The 22,070-nt window shown below is 47.0% G+C and overlaps 1 protein-coding gene across 1 annotated transcript in view; it reads left to right on the top strand.

Annotated features, from left to right (window-relative positions):
* Nucleotides 1-22,070, top strand: part of TMEM128 (transmembrane protein 128) — a 200,766-nt gene that overhangs the window by 65,593 nt on the left and 113,103 nt on the right. Inside the window, exon 3 of the mRNA XM_078678478.1 lies at nucleotides 16,156-16,317. Within this exon, the coding sequence (XP_078534604.1) occupies nucleotides 16,156-16,317 (162 nt within the window). The remainder of the gene's footprint in view (nucleotides 1-16,155; nucleotides 16,318-22,070) is intronic.

The raw sequence follows: 22,070 nt of genomic DNA, 5'->3' as shown, positions 1-22,070 counted from the left end.
TAGCAAATAGCTCATCGCAAACTAGGAATGGTAAAGAATCGCTATTTATTCCTTAAAGTTCGCTATTTAGGAAATGCAAATAACTTTGATGATACATATGGCGGTTCATCTCTAACAAGATAAGAAGCATAGGGATAGATTTATGATGACTGGCGCATCACCAGGGATGTGTTAGTCATTCTGTGCCGCTGTTCCGTCACCTATGGTGTGCTGCATTTACAATGCGGCGCATCACGGGGCAAAAACAGCACAGATGCGTGATGTATCTGTGCCGTAAAGGTGGCGCATTGCTGGAGTTGTATCGCAAGTGTGATGAAGCTCCAGCAAGGGTCGGGGGTGCCCCTGTCGCAGGGTTTCTGTTCTCACACAGAACTGTGGACAGAGGATTGGAACCTCGGCGAATTAGGGTGTCCCAAAACTCACGTTAGTAATCAAAAACTATTTAGCAAGCTAGGTACAGTGTCACATTGGATATAACAAACTCTCAATGTTTAGACAATCCAGAATATGAACTTATAGTACCTCAGGATACGTGGAACTCATGAACAGTCGGTCGTTATATATTTCTTAGAAACCAGAACATGGAGTTAAGAAGAACACATGTGTATTTGAAATGTTTATTTACTAATGCCGTCTTCTCAGGCGTAGTACCTTAGATAATAAAAGTACACATATTATCAGTAGCAAAATTACCAGCATAGTTACTAGTACATAAAAAGTGAATGGTGATAGTATGTTAACATGCTGTAAATGAATAAGAGTTAGCAACACTTATAAGCAGCCGCGGGCCGTGGAGGGAGTTACGGTGAGGCATGGAGGCGGGGAGGGGGAGAAGCAGGGTGGAGAATACAAGTACACATATTATCAGTAGCAAAATTACCAGCATAGTTACTAGTACATAAAAAGCGAATGGTGACAGTATGTTAACATGCTGTAAATGAATAAGAGTTAGCAACACTTATAAGCAGCCGCGGGCCGTGGAGGGAGTTACGGTGGGGCAGGGAGGCGGGGAGGGGGAGGGGCAAGGTAGAGAGGGCTCCACCCTGCTTCTCCCCCTCCCCGCCTCCCTGCCTCACCGTAACTCCCTCCACGGCCCGCGGCTGCTTATATCTCACCCTCCCTAATACACATATTATATTATTTGCTAAGAAGGTCTCTTTGTGTTGGTTTAGGGCGTGCCCATACTTTAGTGTCTTAGATTTGAAGGAATCACATCAGCATACACCAGCTCTCTCTTCATGTGAACCGCATCAACTGTTGTGTATGTGTGTTCGGCAAAGCAATATAAAACCCGCCTCATGCCCAGAATTGGCAGAAGTTGCACTTATGTTATGAGTATGAAGTCGTGGAGATCAGACCTCATAACAATTCTGTACCGTGTTGTTCTTGAAACTTTAGCACTCGCTGTACAGATATAGTTTAACAAGTAAAGCAGATAGTAGACCAATAACATATTATTCTCATGTAAACCACGATGAACTACTAGGTGGAAAGCTAAAGCAACAACTAAATGTCGTGTGCAGAAGTTGCAAAAAAGGAAAAATGGCGTTTAAACCGGTAATGAGCCCATGCTAACTTAACACGGTGTAAAGATATCCAGGACCTAGATGACACCTCCTCATGATCCGGAAACGAACTGAATAAGATAATAGAAGTGCCATCTCATGAGAGCAGATTGCAAGTTTATATGTGGACGGTCCGCAAGGTAAAGCATTAAAAACTAGGAAAATTCAATGCTAAAGAAAAATAAAACAGCCAAGTACTTTATCGAGTCTTAAGCCAATAGGCAAGGTAAATAATAAAAACTTGACAATTAAGTCAATGAATTGTCAATGAAATGCTAGTACTCAGCATATGAAACATGAAAAAGGTCTATGACATAACTGTGTATGCAAAATAAGCTGCAACAGCCTCCAACAGGAAGTCACCGTCTTCATCCGAAAACAGTTCAGCCATCCAATTTAAAAGCGGAAAAGAACATACGTGCTCTCCCAGCACCGGATCCTCTATCACCATTAGAGGACAGCTCGGTGGGTTTTCAAGAAAGCTGTGTTCCAAGAAAGACTGTGCTGCCGCCAGTAAATTCCAGGGACCAAGTAGTCCATGCATCAATGCCACAGCCATAATCCTTTCGCCAGGACAAATCAACTCGTGAGTAATGATAGGAGTCATCAGCTGATTAAAGTCGACGTCAGGAGAAACCGGTCCGCAGAGACACAAATCAATGGCCCAATCGAAATCACAGGTCAGGCAGTGAAATACAGGCTGGACACAGGTGAAGTAGGAGAACCGAAAAGATAATCCATATGCCGTGCTTAATATCGCCAACGGCATTGTGCCATAATATTCTAGCATGCGATTGCGGAACAGTGTCAGCAGCTGCAGGGTCGGAGGTTGCATAGGAGGGACATCCATATTTAAAAATGTAAAAAAGTACAAGAGCGTCCGCTGGTAATGCAAGTAAAAATGCAATCCACGAACCAGAGTGGAGAAAATGGAATGAAAGGGAGCAGGGATGACTCCAAAGATTTTCTCAAATGAAGTCACGAGACCACTGGTAACAACTTTAAAAAAGTGTGCCAGGGATTTTGTGGAGGATGCGTTAAAGATAGTCGGAAACATGTTGCTGAAATTGAAAGGCAAACCTGTGTACGGGTGTTCGCTATGTGAAGTACGAAAGTTTCACGGGCCGAACTCAAGGCCACCTCTCTCTGAGACAAAAGAGCTCTTATTCTTGTCATGCTGTTGAAACGTGTCCCAAGGTTGGTATTTGTGGCCAGATTGAAAACTCCCTATGTTCATGTGTGGGAGGAAATAGAACATTTCTGCAGCAAATAACCCGTTCACTTACTGTTACGATAAAAGGAATACTTTTAATTAACTCAGAACAATCTTCATTATTGAGCATCAAATAACTACCATTTTCCAACAACTTGAACGTGGGGATGATAGCAGGAACTGGCGTGCCTTGCATCACGCAAGCCATATTTGGTCGCTGTTTGTTGCATGAATCGTGTAACTGTATGTGCCTACACATTAGTGAATGATCTGGCGTCTCAGTGCATTCCTCTCCATTCAGATAAACTTCTTGATCATCTTTGAAACATCTGTATGTGTATGGAAGCGACCAGACCTCATGAACAAAAGCACTACCTAAAGGTTCATAAAGACCTATTGGTATATATTTCATACAATTTGAAAACTTATATAAAGCAAAAGGCAGCGTTATTAAACCGTCGATAAGGCATGTTGCCAAAAAACCCGCAATCCTCTGCTGATGATGTCACTGAGCATGTCATGAATGATGTAATATGTGACATCATCAGTAGTGGATTATGGGTAATAGTATCTCTAGTTTACTCCCCTATAGCTGTCTTTCTTTTAACATAAGTGTGTGTTTCCTTCCCTTATACTTACTGTTTTTGGTTCGCTTCCAGTTCGCGTACCAGCGAGCGAACTAGGAAGCGAACTAAGAGAAATAGAGGTTGGCACAGTTCCAAATATTGTACCAATTTTTTAATAACGGGGAGGTAGTTCTGAAAAGAACTTTTTTTTTTATTTTTCTGAACATTTTTTTACTGTAAGGTTCCCGATTCGCGAAGCGGGAACGAAGAAAAAAAAATATTTAAAAAAATAATTATTCATAAACATATAAAATATATTTTTGGATTTAAAGAAGAATAAATTTTACAGCTACAGATATTAGCTGTTAAAAAACCAATGAAATTCACTGAAAAAACCATAGGTTATAGACCATATATAGTTAGGAATTAGCATTTACAAAACCTTGAAAATTCACTGAAAAAACCATAGGTTATAGACCATATATAGTTAGGAATTAGCATTTACTAAACCTTATTTTACTCACACAAAACCATTGAAATTCCATATATAGTTAGTTGCACTAACTATATATCGCGCACCCGCAATCCACTGCTGATGATGTCACATATTACATCATTCATGACATGGTCAGTGACATCACTGATGACATCACTGATGACATCTCAAATGACATCACTGATGACATCATCTAGTGTCTGTGTGTTTTTGTAAAGTTTAAATACGTTTTACATATTGAAGAATGACTGGATGTATGGAAGACTGAGTGTGTGTGTGGCTGGCTGGGAGGTGTGTGACTCTGTGCATATCAATGTGTACTTGTATCAGTGATTGTATAAGAGAGTAAGTATGTGTTAGTATATGTGTGAAAAGTATGGTGTTCTGTGTTTAACTATAGATGAGGAAATCGAAGTGTGATTGATTCTTCACAGGACTGACTAGGTGTATGAGTGCATATGATAGTGTTCTAATAATAACTGACTGTATGTATGAGTAATTGTATGGGTGAATGAGTGAATGTGTGTGTAGACGTACGAATCAGTGAGTGCGTATGTAGTAACTGGTATTGGTGTGTCATGATGTCATCAGTGATGTCATTTGAGATGTCATCAGTGATGTCATTTCAGATGTCATTAGTGATGTCATCAGTGATGTCACTGAAGTATGGTGTTCTGTGTTTAACTGTATAGATGAAGAAATGGAAGTGTGATTGATTCTTTACAGGACTGACTTGGTGTGTGAGTAACTCCATGGATGAGTGGCAGTGTGTGACTGTCTGCATAGGTGTATGAGTGCATATGATAGTGTTGTAATAATAAGTGACTGTATGTATGAGTTATTGTATGGGTGAATGAGTGAATGTGTGTGTAGACGTAGGAATCAGTGAGTGCGTATGTAGTAACTGGTATTGGTGTGTCATGATGTCATCAGTGATGTCATTTGAGATGTCATCAGTGATGTCATCAGTGATGTCATTTGAGATGTCATCAGTGATGTCATCAGTGATGTCACTGACCATGTCATGAATGATGTAATATGTGACATCATCAGCAGTGGATTGCGGGTGCGCGATATATAGTTAGTGCAACTAACTATATATGGAATTTCAATGGTTTTGTGTGAGTAAAATAAGGTTTAGTAAATGCTAATTCCTAACTATATATGGTCTATAACCTATGGTTTTTTCAGTGAATTTTCAAGGTTTTGTAAATGCTAATTCCTAACTATATATGGTCTATAACCTATGGTTTTTTCAGTGAATATATATATATATCACTCACAAAAATAATATTCCGGCACTCCGCTTGATAGATGAAATTGATGTTTATTTGATACGCTGTTAAAGCCTACGCGTTTCGAACCGAATGGTTCCTTTTCACGGCGGCATCAAACAATTGTCCTACTTCGCTTTCCATATTTATACATAGTAGGCATGCTATTGCATTCTGGGATATGCAGTTTTTATGCATAAACGTCAAGCTATTATTAAACAATTCCAATTATTAAGAAATTGCAAAATCATATGCATATCATGTTAATTCTCGGCTGAGTGCCTTACTGTATAAACATTATACTTTTTGTCTACGGTGCAAAATAACATTGTAGCTTGTAAATATTATCAGAATGCGACAAGGCAGTGTAAAACTATCAGCTTAAAAGAATATACATCATCCTCATCATCAGCACTGTGCTATTTGCAATAGTGGATAGTTAGAAAACGTTACTAGGGCTGAGTGCCCTTACCACTGCCTACATCTGTCTGTTTTCATGCCCTATGATATTTAAGCGATCAACAAGACGCAAAATCAATAATAAATGATTATAGTTCTTCTTAGTACTGCAAAGTTGCAATCCATATCTATTACTGGTTGTGACTTTTTTTCAGGTTGTGACTTTTTTCAGATTAGAGCTATACATGATATTCAAGGTCATGAGTGGGGTTAAAGTTGGAAATAAAGTTCCTCGTCCCCATTTAATCCTGTCGGATGTTTAGTCTTGAATCGCATGATTAGTTTTGATTCCAACCTTCGTAGTTTTAGTTTCCTGTTACCTCCTTGTTCATTCTGTTGAATGGTTGCTAAGCCAGAGAACTGGACATCTTTCCAGGTTTTATTCTCATGGCTGCTGATGTGTTTTGCCATTGCATAGGTAAAGTCCCCATTCTGTATAGCACGTGTGTGCTCCAGGATTCTCTTTTTCAGGGGGCAGGTAGTACTGCCAATATAACTTTTACCGCAGAAGCATTGGAACATGTATACCACGAACATTGTTTCACACGTTATGTGTTCTCTCACTGTGAAAGTTTTTCCTGATGGGTCTTTTATTGTCTTTAAATTTTTTCCTATCTTGCATGCCTTACAGGTGTGGCATTTCACAAATCCTTTTCTTGTCTCAGTAAGCCAATTGCTGGTTGCTTTTACTTCAAAGTGGCTGTGTACTAAGTGATCCGAGAGGTTCGGTGCTCTCCTATAGGTTACTAATGGTCGTTCACCTATATTTTTCCCAATATCTGGATCTTTTTGGATTATATGCCAATACTTGCCCAATATTTTGCGGATTTTGTGGTTTTCCTTGGTATACGTCATGATCATTCGTGGGGGTTCTGTAGTCAAATCAGTTTCCATACTGTCTCTTTTTTCTTTTTCTTTAGTTAGAAGTGTTTCAGCTCTTGTTTTCTGTCTGGCCTTTATTTCTCCCTTCCGGATATCTTGGTACTTGTATCCACGTAGTTTAAATCTTTCTTTTGTTTCAACAAAGTTCTTTTCCAGTTCAATGTCTTCTGAACAGTTTCTTTTCATCCTTAAAAGTTCTCGGGGGCGTGGCCAAGATGTCGGCCTGATCGGACGTGCCTTGTGTGGCTCCCCGGCCCTGATCCCATTAGCACGGCACCATAGCCTAAGATACCCCCAAAGACCCTGCATTCAACCGGCTCCGATGGGGGGTGCCTCCTCGCGACACCCCCGTGGTTGAATTTCGGGGCTGCCGAGGCCCCCACTGTCCCGCAGCGGCACCCGCGGACGAGGCCGGGAGCCCGGCATCATGGCGGCGCAAGGAAGAGCTTCTCCGATGGGCTTCTCGGAGATAGAGAGCGCTGCTGGCTCCCGACGTGCTTGAGGCGGCGGAGGAAAGCGCCGTCCGGGCCCAGGAGGCGGCCCCTACAGCTACAGCAGACCGGTGAGGCGCGTCCCCGCAACTCTACCCCCCGGCTTCGGGCCTATGCGGCGCTCGACCGGGATCTCCCCCGGCGAGCGCGGGCCCGACGGACTCTGCCGCACCAGCCCCCGCCAGCTCCCCACGAGGCATACCTTGTCCCGGCTCTCCCTCCGGGAGCCAGGCGCTGCCCAGAACCCTCACTCGAAGACAGCAACAGTGCCCGACGGGGCGGCCCGCTGACACCGGCTCCTGCTCCACGCCGCACTCGAGCCCCCGGCGCGGGGCCTAGCCTAGCAGTGCTGGATCTCTCGGCGGGCGCGCCTGGGGGGACCCCCCACACCACGCTGCGGCTCTGCACATTCACCCCTGCCTGGAGCCTCACTCCGCCTGGGATCACCGCCCTGGGGCTGGGACAACGCCGGCTGCTGCTGGGCTTCTTGCGCTGGCGCGGGGCCTACGCCTGGAGACAGGCTCCGAGGTGCCTGAGAGGCCCACCCAGCGGCGCTGACGCCCAGGCCCCGCCGCGACGAGGCTAGTACCTGCCACCCCCCGTCTACAGTGGACCCGGGGACCGAGAGGCGGCCCACGAAGCTTCGGCCACCCAAGGACCCGCCCTGCCGCCGTGGCCTTCCGGCCGTGCCCCCGTGAGATCGGCTGGGGGCCCTGCAGGTGACACTCGAGGATCGGCGAGCCTGCCGCTGGACCCCCTGGATTGAGGCCGCTCTAGTGCACCTGGGGGGGGATCGCCGACTCCGGGGCTTACCGAGACTGAAGCACGGATGCCACCCCACTGACGGATCCTCCTTCACCGCACGCACTGAACTGAGAGGACCAACCTGCCCTCGCTACCCGCGGCGGCCCACGCGTCTCTCCCGCCGTCTCTGCCCTGGGATTGCCACGGGCCCCCTGCACGGACACTCCACCCAGCCTAGACACGCCGCCTGCGACGCGCCCGGGCCCTGCTGCTACGGGGCTCCATCCAGCCCGGACACCTTCTCTGCAACCACACCGGCAGCCACGCCCAACCACACGGCTCTCTGCTGCCTGCACCCCGCTTTCCCCCGGACCACGTTTGCGGCCTTCGGGCTTGCCTACCATGGCTCACTCCAACCGCAAGGGGAATCGGAACATTGTAGACTTACTGCAAAAATCCGCACCGAAAGCGGAGAAGACCCAAACGGCTGCCTACCCGAAGCCTCAGGCAAGCCCCCAGAATCAAGAGGATGACACCACCCCCATCACCAAGGCCTTTCTGGCCTCCCTCTTCAACACCTTGAGGGAGGACTTCCAAACCCTGAAACAAGAACTCGCGGGGGAGCAACGTGAGCTGCGCCGGGACCTGGACGGTCTGGGTGAGCGGGTGGCTTCGATGGAGGAGGCAGACAGCACGCGCAGCATGGAGGTGGAGAGGCTGCAGCAGGAGATCCTTCGGCTCCAGGACCAGCACGTGGACCTGCAATCACACTCAGAGGATCTCGAGATCCGCTCCAGGCGGAACAACATCAGGATCCGCGGAGTCCCTCTAAAGGCCGAACAGCCTAATCTGGTTGAATACTTGCAGGAACTGTTCAGGGACATATTGGGTGAACCCCAGGACTTCATGATAAGAATTGATAGGGCGCACAGAGTGGGCCTGGCGCGCCGCGCCCCGGCCCCCCCGCCGGACATCTTGGCTTTCCTCCCGGATTTCCCCATCAAAGAACGCATCCTACGAGAGGCCTGGGGTAAACAACCTATCCAATTCCGTGGAGTTCCCGTGGCCCTCTTTCAAGACCTTTCCTCCATCACGCTGCAGAAGCGCAAATCTTTCCGGATAGCCACCAACTTCTTAAGAGACAATGGTGTACCCTACTCCTGGGGTCATCCATTCCGCCTGATCTTTAAGTGGAAGGGTTCACTTCATCAACTCCGGTCGCTCCGAGACACCTGCGCCCTCCTGAACATTGAACTGCCGGAGGGACCCGGATCCAGGAGAACATCCCCACACAGATCGCAAGGCGACTCGCCCCGGCAACCAATGGACGGCTGGCAGATGGTACGCCGACGACGCTCCCCGAGGACTGTCTCGAGGCCGGATCCTGCTACGGTCGCCCAGGAACGAGAAGCAGCGGTGCAGGAGGTAGCAGACAACACCGCGACGGATCAGTAAGACACTGTGACTTTGGGGGTTTTCTTTCACGTTGCACTCACCTGGGGTGTCAGGTCGGGGAGCTGCCTATTCGGCCGCTGCCATGGTACCCCTACTTATGACTTTCTACGGACCTGTGTCACAAACGTTTAGGCCCGAGACTCTAACTAGTTCAAAGTTTGGGGATTGTTATTTGGATGATTCTGGGGAGAGGGAGGGGGGCGAAATGGGGATTGAGAACGCCCAACCTGTTGGGGTTAGGGAGGCTCCTGGGGGTTGGGGGGTAGGGGGGACAAGGGGCGGGGAAGAGTTTGTGAGAGGGGCACGGGGCACGTGGGTGGGGACCAGTATGCCAGGGGCTCTACAAAATGTTCGCACGCTAACCATGTCTTTTTCATATGCTGCTGCGTCAAGTGCTGTCTTACTTGCCCATTCCCATCCCTTACTAGGATGACAGACACACTTAAGGTACTGTCCCTCAATGTTAAGGGCCTCAACAATCCGATTAAGCGGAGGGAGATTATCTCTTATTTTGAAGGCTCGGAGGCCGACATCTGCTTGCTGCAGGAAACTCACCTCCTGCCCAAAGACTGGCATAGGATGCGCTCCCGAGCCTTCCCCCAGCAATTCTTTTCATCTCTCCCGTCCAAGAAAGCAGGGGTTGCCATTCTCGTGTCCCGACGCTTCCAGGGCAAGGTGGGAGCTAAATCCGGGGAGGTGAAGGGGCGCCTCCTGACACACACATTCCATATGGGAGATACTATGTTCACGATAGGTTCCATCTACGCTCCCAATACAGGTCAAGAGACATTCCTTAAAGCTGCACTTTCCGAAGCTCTGCAATCACCTCATTCACAGCTGCTCATAGGGGGGGACCTCAATCTCGTTATGGACACGAATATGGACAGATCGGGACGCCGCTATGGTGACACCGGCGCGCTTTCAGATACAGGCAAGCTATGGTTGCAAGACAGAGACCTAGTGGATCTCTGGAGAATGGCGCACCCCAACACGACACGCTACACCTACTACTCCCACGTTCACCACACATATTCGCGTCTGGATCATATCTTGGGCCCCTCGGGAATGGTTCCCCACATTGCCGATATTTCCATTGTCCCAGCTGCTCTCTCCGACCATGACGCGGTGGAGCTGACGCTCAAAGTGCCTAGGTCCCCACGCACTCCTGGCACCTGGAGGCTCAACGAGCCCCTTTTACAACGACCAGCTGTGCTCGAGCAACTCCGTAAATGCATCTCGGATTACCTTGTCACTAACGACTCCCCGGAGGTCTCGATTTCCTCTCTTTGGGGTGCCCTGAAAGCTGTGGTTAGGGGGGAATTGATAGCAATCGCTGCCGCCGACGCCAAGATCCGCAAGGAAAAAAGAGCCGACCTCACCGCGCAGGTAGCTGAACTGGAGAGGGCTCATGGCCGCACGTGCGCTCAGAGAATCTGGCGCCAGCTGAAGGCCGCTAGGGCACAACTGGCCAGTCTCGACACTGACAGAGCGGAATTCGCTGCTCTTCGTCTCCGTCACACTTACTACGTGGGAGGCAATCGCACCGGACGCCTCCTGGCAAGCGCCTTAAAGGCTAAGACTCACCGTTTGAAGATAACCGAGCTGCGGGACGACTCCGGTAATGCTATTACGGATGAGTCGCAGGTAGCCTCCGCCTTTCGCTCCTTCTACGCCTCTCTGTATGGCGCGGATAGTGTATCCCCTGATGCTGTTAACGAGTATTTGCTGTCGGCCAATATCACGCCACTTTGTCCGCCGAGTTCGGAGGCCCTGGATGCCCCCATTCGCCCGGACGAAATCCTCGCCGCCATCTCGCGCCTCCGCCCGCTTAAATCGCCGGGCCCGGATGGGTTTTCGTCCGGCTTTTATAAAACTTTTGGCCACACTCTAGCTCTCATACTTGCGAGATTGTTTAATTCCTTTGAAGGCCCAAGCTCCATACCACCGGACATGCTGGCGGCTGATATAGTGGTACTACCCAAGCCGGGTAAACCCCCGACGCACTGTTCCGCGTTCCGCCCCATCTCTTTACTCAACCTAGATTTGAAACTGTTCACGGGGGTGCCGGCGGCCCGCTTGGGCCCCTGCCTTCCGGGAATCCTGGAACCAGACCAATCGGGCTTTGTCCCGAATCGCCAGTGCAGCGATAACACCAAACGTCTGTTGCACCTCGTGGACAAGGCCCACTTCCAAGACTCGGAGTCGGTGTTGCTGGCCATTGACGCGGAGAAGGCATTTGACCGCGTCGACTGGACCTACCTGCAGGCAGTCCTGCAGCGTTATCGTCTGGGCGACCGATTCCAGGCTTGGATTGCCAGCTGTTACCACCGCCCCATGGCTCGGGTCAGACTGGGCTGTCTCAAATCAGATCCCTTCGAGATCCAAAGAGGCACCCGCCAGGGGTGCCCTCTCTCGCCCCTCTTATTCGTGCTTTATGTGGAACCCCTGGCGCAGAAAATCCGAGACAACCCCCGCATCAGTGGCGTCTCCTTTGGCCACGAACCCCATGTGGTGGGACTCTATGCTGACGACATTATAGCCGCACTGGACCGACCGTCCACCTCCGTGCCGGCTTTCCTGGAGGAACTGGAAAACTTTGGAGCGGTATCCGGCTTCAAAATCAACCGGGGGAAATCCCTGATATTGCCCTTAGGTAGCTATGCCCATCCTAACACCCCGACGCCTGATTTCGGCTGCGATCTGCAGACCTCCGCGCAACTCCCGTACTTGGGCATCACCCTTACTTCCTCCACGGATTCGACGGTCACCCTCAATTACATCAAGTTGTCCTCCCAGATCCGAACCGACCTCGCACGCTGGTCGAAACAACCTCTCTCTCTACTGGGCCGCGTAGCGGCAGTGAAAATGTCCGTTCTACCTAAAATACTGTATGTCTTTCAGACTCTTCCGGTAATGCCGCCGCCGGGGGTGATCGCCGCCCTCCAACATGCTATTCACCAGTTTATCTGGAAACAGCAACGCGCACGGCTGAACAAACAAGTGGCGCATAGACATGTCGACGAGGGGGGTCTCGGAATCCCTAACCTCCTACGATATTTCTGGGCCTCACAGCTTCGATACTTAGTGGAATGGTACAGACCCGAGTCCGAAAAGAGATGGTTGTTCCAGGACAGGGCGATGGCTCAGACCTCACTGTGGAAGATCCCATTCCTTGCTCGCCAACATAGACCGCGATATCTCCTCCGCTCCCCTATCACGCGAATTGTCATGAAGGTCTGGGACTCGGTGGCTGTCCGGAGGGGACTGACAACTTTCCCTTCCCCACTTACTCCGCTCTTTGATAACCCTGAGTTCCCGCCGGGAAATGACCCCCATGCCTTTCCGCAATGGCGCTCCACAGACTGTCGCTCGGCCGGCCACCTCTTTGATGCGGAGGGGTTTCTCCCTCTCGCCGATGTAGCACAGGGTTATGGCATAGCCAAACCTCACATGTACCAATATTTCCAACTCCGCCATTGGCTCCTAGACCCGGAGCGTGTCCCCCTGGTCGGCCGGCAGATGACACCGTTCGAACACTGGCTCATATCAAAGGACTCGGACAAACACCTCATATCTGAGCTCTACAAGATGCTATCCCCCGAAGCAAACTCAGCTACAACGGCAGGGCAGAGACGCTGGGAGTCGGAATTCGGGAGGGTACTCTCACCCAAAGAATGGGAACTGATATACTATAGAGCAGCGCACACCACTCGCAACACTAATGCCAGGGAGTCTGCGGTAAAGTTAGCCATCTACTGGCATCTTACTCCGGCACGACTCCACCAGGGTAACCCTCTCCGAAGCGCGCTGTGTTGGAGGGGCTGTGGTGAGAAGGGGACTCTGACCCATCTTCTGTGGGATTGTAGCATGTTGCAGGGCTACTGGAAAGCAGTTTTAGATGACATAGACTCTACATTCGCAACCGAAATCCCACGCTTCCCTGCATACACCCTCCTAGGTCTGCCCAACGCACTCACGTTTCCTTTGCGCTCGCCTCGTGGCAAACAGAGGGGTATTGCCATGCAGGCAGCGTCACAACACATCCTGTCGCTGTGGGGCTCCACCACACTACCTACCCACACTGGCTGGCTACACAAACTGTGGTTCACGCTGGGAATGGAACGCATCCAGGCCACGCTTACTCACACTGCTGACACATTCCAGAAAACCTGGCAACCGCTCCTGTCACTTTTGTCCAGGGAATTTCACGAGATTACTTGCCCGAAATATCTTCGCATCTTGCGACTCACGCACCAATCTCGAGACCCAACGTGATCTTGCACGTCTTGAGGCACGCACTTCTCTAAGTGCCACTACAGCAGCTTTAGACTACAGGCATACTGGTCGGGGAGGAGGGAGGGAGGGGGAAGCGGGATTTGGGAGGGAGGTGGGGTATTTTTCATTGTTCTGTTTGTTCTTTACTCTTGATAGCCTACTTTCTCGGGCTATGGGCACTGCACCTCCGCTTGGGCCTGATTTATATGCTCATTTGCTGACTCGTAGAGAAGACATGTCTGTCTGTCTCGATCGCCATATATGCTTGATGTACGTATACTGCATTGTGTTGTCCATTCACTGTGTTCTTAAAAACTCAATAAAAACATTTGAAATTAAAAGTTCTCCATATGGAATACTTTTTTTCAATTTTTCAGGATGAAAGCTGGTTCCGTATAATAGGCTGTTGGTTGCAGTTTTTTTCCTGTGTGTTTTTGTTTGAATTTGATTATCGCTTACATACACTTTAGTGTCTAGGAATTCCACCTCTTTATCGCTGATTGTGTAAGTGAATTTTAGGCCTACTTTATTGTTATTAAGTACATCAAAGAACGTTTGGAATTCAGATTGTGTGCCCTTCCATAGTACGAAGAGATCATCAATGAAGCGCAGCCACAATGCTACGTTTGCCATGTGATGGTCATTTTCTTCTCTCCAAGCTATGCTCCTCTCCCACCACCCCATCATGAGGTTCGCATAGCTTGGAGAGAAGGAAACTCCCATTGCCGTTCCACACCTCTGCATATATACTTTCTTATTAAACAGGAATACGTTGTTGTAGAGACACAATTTGATCATTTCTGTTAGCATCTTTGAATGTTCACGTTCCTTCATTGGTCTTTGCTGCAAGAAATATTGAATTGCTCTGATGCCTATCTCATGCTCAATTGAGGTATATAAAGAGATGACATCTATCGTCACCAGTAAGTATGTGGGTTGCCATTGGGTGTTCATCAATATGCGCAGGAAGTCCCCAGTGTCTTTGATGTAAGAGCTCAAGGTTGGAACTATCGGGGATAGAAAGTAATCGACATATTTGGATACATGTTCGTATAAGCTGCCACAACTGGAGATGATGGGTCTTCCAGGGGGTTTGGTAAGTGTTTTGTGAATTTTAGGGAGGAAATATATGGTAGGAGTTATTGGATATTCTACCATTAAAAACTTGTTTTCTTCCTCCGTTATCAAGCCTTTTTGTTTCCATGCATTTAGTTTATAGCCCAGTTCTATCCTATATTCCTGTGTCGGGTCCCTGGATAGCTGTTCATAGTTTTTGGGGTCATTTAATTGGCGCATTGCTTCCTCTATGTAATCCGATTTTTCCATGATTACAATGTTGCCGCCTTTGTCGGCTGGTTTTATCTCTATTGTTGCGTTATCTTTTAGAGTTTGCATTGCCAATCTTTACGATTTCGTTAAATTCTCTTTTTTACAATTGACAGTTTGTTCCATTTTATCCAGATCTCCTAACACCAGTTCATAAAAAGTGTCAATTTTGTTGCCGGGATTCATCACTGGGCAAAACTTGGATTTGCTTTTAAATTTGGTGGTTCTCCTTGTGTCTGTTGTAATGCCCATTTCTTCCAGTACTTGTGTGTCGGTCACTTGTGAGGCAGTTGTTTCATTTGCTAACTCATAAGCAGTACGCAAGCATGGTATCTCACTGGTGTCATATTCTACAGAGGTTTGTCTTGGTTCTTGATTGTCTTCACTTGGGACTGTGGGATTTGGATGAGGAAACTTGATAAAATGTTTTCTTAATTTGAGTTTCCTTATATATTTGTAGAGATCAATTTTGGTGTCTACTATATCCTGGTGAATTTCCGGACAAAACGATAGTCCTTTGTTGAGTAGTGTTTTTTCACTATCCGTCAGTATATACCTTGACAGATTGATTATCAAGTTTGGCGATGTTGCCTTACACCACTTTTTGTTAGTTATTTTTTTGGTTTGCGGTCCCTCAAGTTGTATCTGCTTGATTTTGTTCCTTCCTCTCCTTGTTTTGCGTTTTGTCCTCTTGACTGATAAGATCCCTTTCCCATAAATCTTTTTTGATAATGCCCCTTGTTTTTTGGCCTGCCTCGTGGCGCTTGTTGCTCTTGGTACAACAGTGTCAGTTCGTCTAAAAAAGAGAACTTTTTCATGTTTTTTGTTGTGCGTTGTTCTCCCTCGCTGGCCTCAGATTCTGTTTCGCTGCCAGATGGAAAAGTTACAGGGTCTGACGATGATTTCCATTGCTGCTTGAAGACATCATATTTTTTTGCAAATGTTAGTATAGTGCCGTATTCATAGTCATCCTCGTCTCTATGAAATTTCCTTTGCTTCCTAGTTTGTACTTCTTCTTCATGTTTATCAAGATTTTTCTCCATGTCGTTGCGTAATTTTTTTAGAGTTCTAACTAAAGAAAAAGAAAAAAAAAAAAAGAGACAGTATGGAAACTGATTTGACTACACAACCCCCACGAATGATCATGACGTATACCAAGGAAAACCACAAAATCCGCAAAATATTGGGCAAGTATGAAAGACATTTACTTCGCAGAGATTGCAGGGACTAAAGTATGATATATAAAAACAAAAAACAAAAATATGCTGAGAATCACTTCATGAAAGCAGAGATGTTTATATCATAATAACATTCAGTTACTGAGTTATTCTTTGCAGCAACATTTTGCTCTGCAGTAATGACGCAATCCTTAATAGATACTTGTTTCATACGTCTTTCTTTCTTTGCAGTGCATCACTTCTCGTCGGCAGTTTATTTTTGGTTGCAAGTTTGTGCGTTGCCGTTTATTGCATCATTTACTTAGAGTGGCACTGTGGAATCCCTGACTATGATGCCAAGTACCCAGCTTTAGTGCCCATTGCAATTACTACGTTCTTAGTAGCGTCTATTTGGTAAGTAAATTAGGTACATTAATCAACTGCAAATGTTTTTATTTTACCGCTGTTTCTTTTCAATGTGTGTGTTTTTTCTTGTATTTTATACACGTGTGTGTGTCCATATTGAGTCTACTATAGCGACTCTGTGGTTATTGTTAAGACACACATTCCTCTGAAAAAAACACATTGCTTTTCTAATTATTTTTTCCTCTGCCTCGCGCATGTGCACAAAATGTGGGCCCTTGTTACAGCGTTTCATAAGTTACCTGCAGATCGTCCAGACTCGTTAAAGAAAAAGATGGACGAAGGTGTTAACCATATAAGCTCCGGTTTTAAGATATTTGTGTTGCAAAATGAGACCGGCAAACTTCAAAAGCATAAATTGTATAGCTATTTCTTGATTAAATGTATTCATTCTGCAGTGGGACCTCAAATCTCAGTGGGCACAGCATCAAGGGAATCTTTAGATGTTTACAGATTTCAGAGGGGACTGCAAAAGACCTGTTGTGGGGAGGGTCAGTGACAGACCCCTCTCCTTACCCATGCAGAGCTGACAATTTGTCACAGCTGCATAACTACTGGGTTAAGGAGGCCATCTGGGAGAGGTGGAGATCAGAGGCCTATGGTGTCTGGCAAACATTTGACTCCACTTCAATCTTGTGGACTTGATGCAGATTCCCTTAACTGTGAAGGCCTGCCTTCAGTGATACCCACCAGCCTGCCCACTACCAGAGGAAGGCTGGTGCAGGTGCTCACAGACAACACCACTGTCATGTGGCACTGCCACAAGCAGGGCAGGGTGGAGTCTTGGGCCCTGTATCAGGAGACTCTGCGCCTTTAAAAGTGGCTGCATAGCTAAGGTATTTCTCTGGTAGTAAAGCACTTGGTGGGATCTTCAAACTACAGGGCAGACAAACTCCGCTGCCAATGCTTAGCGGATCATTAATGACAGTTGCATCCTGAGGTGGCTTGGTGTCTTCCAACAATGGGGAGAACCCTGGCTCGATCCTTTCAACACTGCAGCGAACATGCAGTGTTGAAAGAATGTGGTACTCGGAACTCTGGCCAGGAGTATGTGTTCTCTGATTAAGTTGCCACTTTGGGAAAATCTTTTGTCGTAGCAGCAGGGCAGGGTACTGCACCCAGGCCTGCATGGTTTACATCTCCTTCCTTGGAGATTGAGTGGAGGCAGTTGATCTCCTTTAATCTTCCTTCTGTGGTTATTGATGTCATCTTGGCAATGAGGCATCCTTACACAAAATCAGTACCTGAGTCATTGGGCCAAATTTGTGGATTGGTGTGTCATCCGACAAATTGACCCATTACAGGCAAATTTGACTAAACGTTTATTGTTTGTTCCGTCCCTGGCCCAGCAGGGACTTGCTCTGGGCACTGTTAAGGGTTATTGATAGGATATTTTGGCTTTTTTTTTTTTTTTGCAGTTGCGGAATCAGCCCTTGCTTGTTATGATGGGCATTTTTAAGGTTTGCTAGATTTATTTCAGCCAAAACCTTTTGTGATAACTCAGTTGGAGGTGGTGAATATGGCCCTCACCTTTTTGATGTGTACCCCATTTGAGTTGCTGCACAGGTGTCCATTGAGACTTCCGACGTTGAAAACTGTATCTTTCATCGCCATAATAACGGCGAGGAGTGTGAGCAAACTGTAGGTTCTTTCTGTTTATCCACATTATCCAACTTTCTTTCAGTATAATTTGCTGTTGAGTACCTTAGCTTCCTTTCTAGCGAAAGTGGTCACTCCGTTTCATATTGGAAACGCTACCACTCTTCAGCATGTTTTGCTCCACCCCATCCCCTGAAAGAGGAAGGGAAACTTTAACATTTAGGCCCTAAGAGGACACTCACTTTCACATTGATCGTACCAAAAAACATTGGGTGGGCGATCAGCTCTTTATAGGGTTTTCTGGAGCAAAGAATGGCAAGTGTAAGAAATGTGGGTATTAGTTGTTGAGGTCAGGGACCCACTTCAGGTAATAACCACAATTGTTGTCAGTGTGAACCATCAAGGTAACCTGTGCTCAGTCCCCTATGAGAACAGCACAGAGCAGACGGAACTAACTTAGAGGCAATGTATAAAGTATTTATGCAGTACTAGAACAATAATACACTCCAAATGCAAAACAATAAAAATCCCAAAACAAATTTGAAAAATAGAGTAAAATTTAGACAAGAAAATGTCACCAAAATGACAAAAATCCAATAAGGGAAACCAGATGTATATGAATTTTTAAAGTTTTAAGTAGTAGTAGCACCAAGAATCACAAAGTGCCAATTTAGTCAGTAGTTGTGATAGGGGCTCCTATTTCTATTCAGTGAATCCTTGACAGAGTCCCTCATGGGGTCCCAGTTCAAGCCTGGCTCAACTTCGCCTAGTGCTCTGATCATTGTGCAGGATATATCTCTAGGGTTGCCATCTCTATGCTGTCCAGAACACAGAGATTGATATTTTTGCCTGCTTTCCCTGAGGACTTTGTACAGTCTTGCTTTGCCAGACTACAAAATGACCAAAACATTGCCAAGTATATTGTAAGATCTGGCCTGCACACCACCCATTGGTTTGCTCGCTCTATGGTTACAGATGTTGGATAGAAATCCCACAGTTCTCATAGAATAAGACTGTATGCTTCTTGTTACAATGACAAGCTCCACTCTTTGAAAAGAGATAATGCCCAGTGCTCAAATGGAAGCTGTGATCCACTTACATGGACAATGCTAAGTCTACTTACAAAGCCACTATCAATTCTTATCAATATGCCATCAACGCGGCCTTTGCGGCCTATCTAACAACCAAGGTCGAGGCTACCACTATCTCAACCAGAGATATTTGGAGTAGTCCAGTCTTTCCAAGAGCCCAAAGCCACTAATGACACCATTTCTTCATCTCTTGAACTGTGTAACAATGTTGCCATATTCTTTTAACAAAAGCTCACCGCAATCAACTCTGCTTTTGATACACCACGGTCAGTAGATATGCCCTTAGATGTAGAATTCAAACTCTGCTCAGATTCTCGTTCATCCTTCCATGAATTGGTACCTATCGTCATAGCAAATATCAAAGCACTGATCACTTCTATAATATCTGGCTCCATTCTGGACTCCTGCCCTCCCTTTATCTTCAAAATTGTCACTACCTGTTTTGCCTGCAACCTGACTGAATTAATCAATCTTTCTATACAGAGGATTACAGTGCGTGCCATGTTCAAAAAACATCCCTTAATTCCAATATCAGCCAGCAATTGATACAGTTCCCTAATTGCATTTCCAGAACAAATCTTGGAGATTTTTCTGCTCCCAGCTGTCAGACTGTTTCGGATGAATTAAGACATCCATTATATTCCAATTAGAATGCTGGCCCTCATACACTACCAAAATGTGTCCTGGTGGCGGTTTCCTATAACATCAGAACGATCCTGAACTGAGGGTGCTCTGTTGCCATGATCCCCATGGATCTCTCATCAACCTCTGACACAGTGTGACACTTGATACTCCTTAAGCGTATGTCAGATCTTAGCATATGGCACTTTACTCTCAAATGGTTTGCATCTTTACTGTCAGTCAGATGTCAATCGTATCTCTTACTCTGTAAGATGGGATCCTACTCCGGAGGCTTGAGGAGGCAGGGATAGGGGGCCTGGCCCTGTAATGGTTACGTTCCTTCCTGTCTGATCAATCTTTCCGAGTCTCTGTTCCCCCTTTTTCTTCCCAGATCCACTCTATCGATCAGGGGGTTCCCCAGGGTTCGGCCTTGAGCCCATCGCTCTTCAACCTTTACGTCCAGCCTCTAGCTGCGGTCATCAAGCAATGGGACCTCATAATGGTCTCCTATGCTGATGACACGCAGCTTGTGATCACCTTGGCCGAAGGTTCTTCCCCCTCTGCCTCTAGATTCAAAGAAGGCATGACTGCGGTAGCTTATTGGATGGCGGCGAACTGCCTGCAATTAAATGCTGGTAAGACGGAGATTCTGCTGGTGGGAAATAACATCAAACTGTGGAACGAGCAATGGTGGCCTACTGCCTTGGGGGCAATATCAACGCCCAAGAGAGTGGTAAAAAATCTCGGAGTCCTGATGGACTCATCTCTCTCTTTTCAAGCTCATACAAAGCAAGTAGCCGCCATGTGCTTTGGCATTCTACGAGGCCTTCGACCCATTTTAAAATATTTTGATCCACCTATACGACTACTCATCGTTCAGTCTACAATCCTTTCTCGCCTGGACTATGCGAGCTCCCATCTTCTGGGTGCAAATACGGCGGAAATACTTAGAATGCAGCGAGTCCAAAATGCCGCGGCCAGAGCGCTGGTGGGTCTTCCGCGCTTCTGCTCTGCCACTAGCACTATCCGGAGGCTGCATTGGCTCCCCATTGGAAAGCGTATTCATTTTAAGACACTTTGTCTAACCTTTAAGATTTTGAAATCCTCGAGTCCTGCCCTGTTGGCCAACCTGCTTACCCCTTATGTTCCATCTCGTCCATTCCGCTCCGCCGAGCAACATCTGGCGGTTGTGCCTAGAGTCAGGCTTTCAGGCTTTCCCGGATGGGTGGACGCTCTTATGGATTCCTCGTGCCCAAGCTTTGGAACTGTCTGCCCGCACATATTCGTGCTATTGACTGCCTTTTTGCCTTTAGGAAAGCGATCAAGACCTTTCTGTTCACTTCACTATAACTGGGATAGGTTCTTTCGATATTTTTCAGTCTGGTATATGTTGTTTGTGCCCTCTTCGTTGCCAGAGCCGGGACGCCCCTTTGCTGGGGCAGCTGTGCGCTCTATAAAAACGGTTAACATAACATAACATAACTTTGATCTGAATCCACTCCAACAAGTGGCACCCCAGGGAGGGTCCTCTCCCAGCTGCATCCTTTTAAATATTTAAATGCCCCCCTTGCTGGCCTTGCCCACCATTTGGAATAGAAACATACTCCTGTGTTTATGATATTCAGCTTACTGTATCTATCTGTAGTAATGATTCGATAAACAAGCAAAGTTTCATGAATGCATGAATAAAGCGGCTTTGTGGATATCCCCGGTTTCAAGCTGAGTGGGAAGAAAACTTGGGTATTTCTCTTTGGCACCACTGTCTCCCAAGCTGGTGGCCAGATGAGCTTGGGAAAATCCTTAGGGATCTAGTTTGATGATAGGATTTCCTTTTCTACCCAGATTTCCAAAGTGGCTGCTACTCCATTTGCTTTGCTTATGTCACTGAGAAAGGTCTAACTGCAAGAAATCCCTTGCTCACTGTGCCACTGGTTTCAAGCTAGCCTGGCTGACGAAGGGTGATATACCCTGAAACCGGTCCCAGGATGCTTGTTTCCGGTCCAGGGAGGACTTGGCCTTGCAGTTCAGTCTGGACTGTTCCCATGAAGCACAGGGTCAAGACTGTTTTGCATATGGGTCCAAACTGGGGTGGCGTAGTGGGCAAAAGAACAATGGATTTAACACAGATCTTTTGACTGGGGGAGAATGTTTGCATTGTCAGCATTCCGTCCATCATATGTTTCCTGTAACACTGAGAAAAGTCTTACATCTTCTGCCAGTACCCGCCCAAAAGACGGTGGTTTAGACTCTGAAATCCATCTGCTTACACTACCAGAATTCCCTGCATCTTTCCTTACCTCAATTCCACCTCGGTCATCTGCAAATAACCCAGAATGCAGCTTCCAGCTTCTTCTCAAGAATCTATGCCTACTTTCCATCTCAGGCTACCTGAGGTGCCTTGTGTGAGTGTTTCACAAATCAAGGCCCTGTGTC

The sequence above is a fragment of the Lissotriton helveticus genome, chromosome 2_2, assembly GCF_964261635.1.
Source record: "Lissotriton helveticus chromosome 2_2, aLisHel1.1, whole genome shotgun sequence".
In the NCBI taxonomy this organism is placed as follows: domain Eukaryota; kingdom Metazoa; phylum Chordata; class Amphibia; order Caudata; family Salamandridae; genus Lissotriton; species Lissotriton helveticus.
The sequence above is the reverse complement of the archived record's forward strand: the minus strand, read 5'-3'. Positions and strand labels throughout refer to the sequence as shown.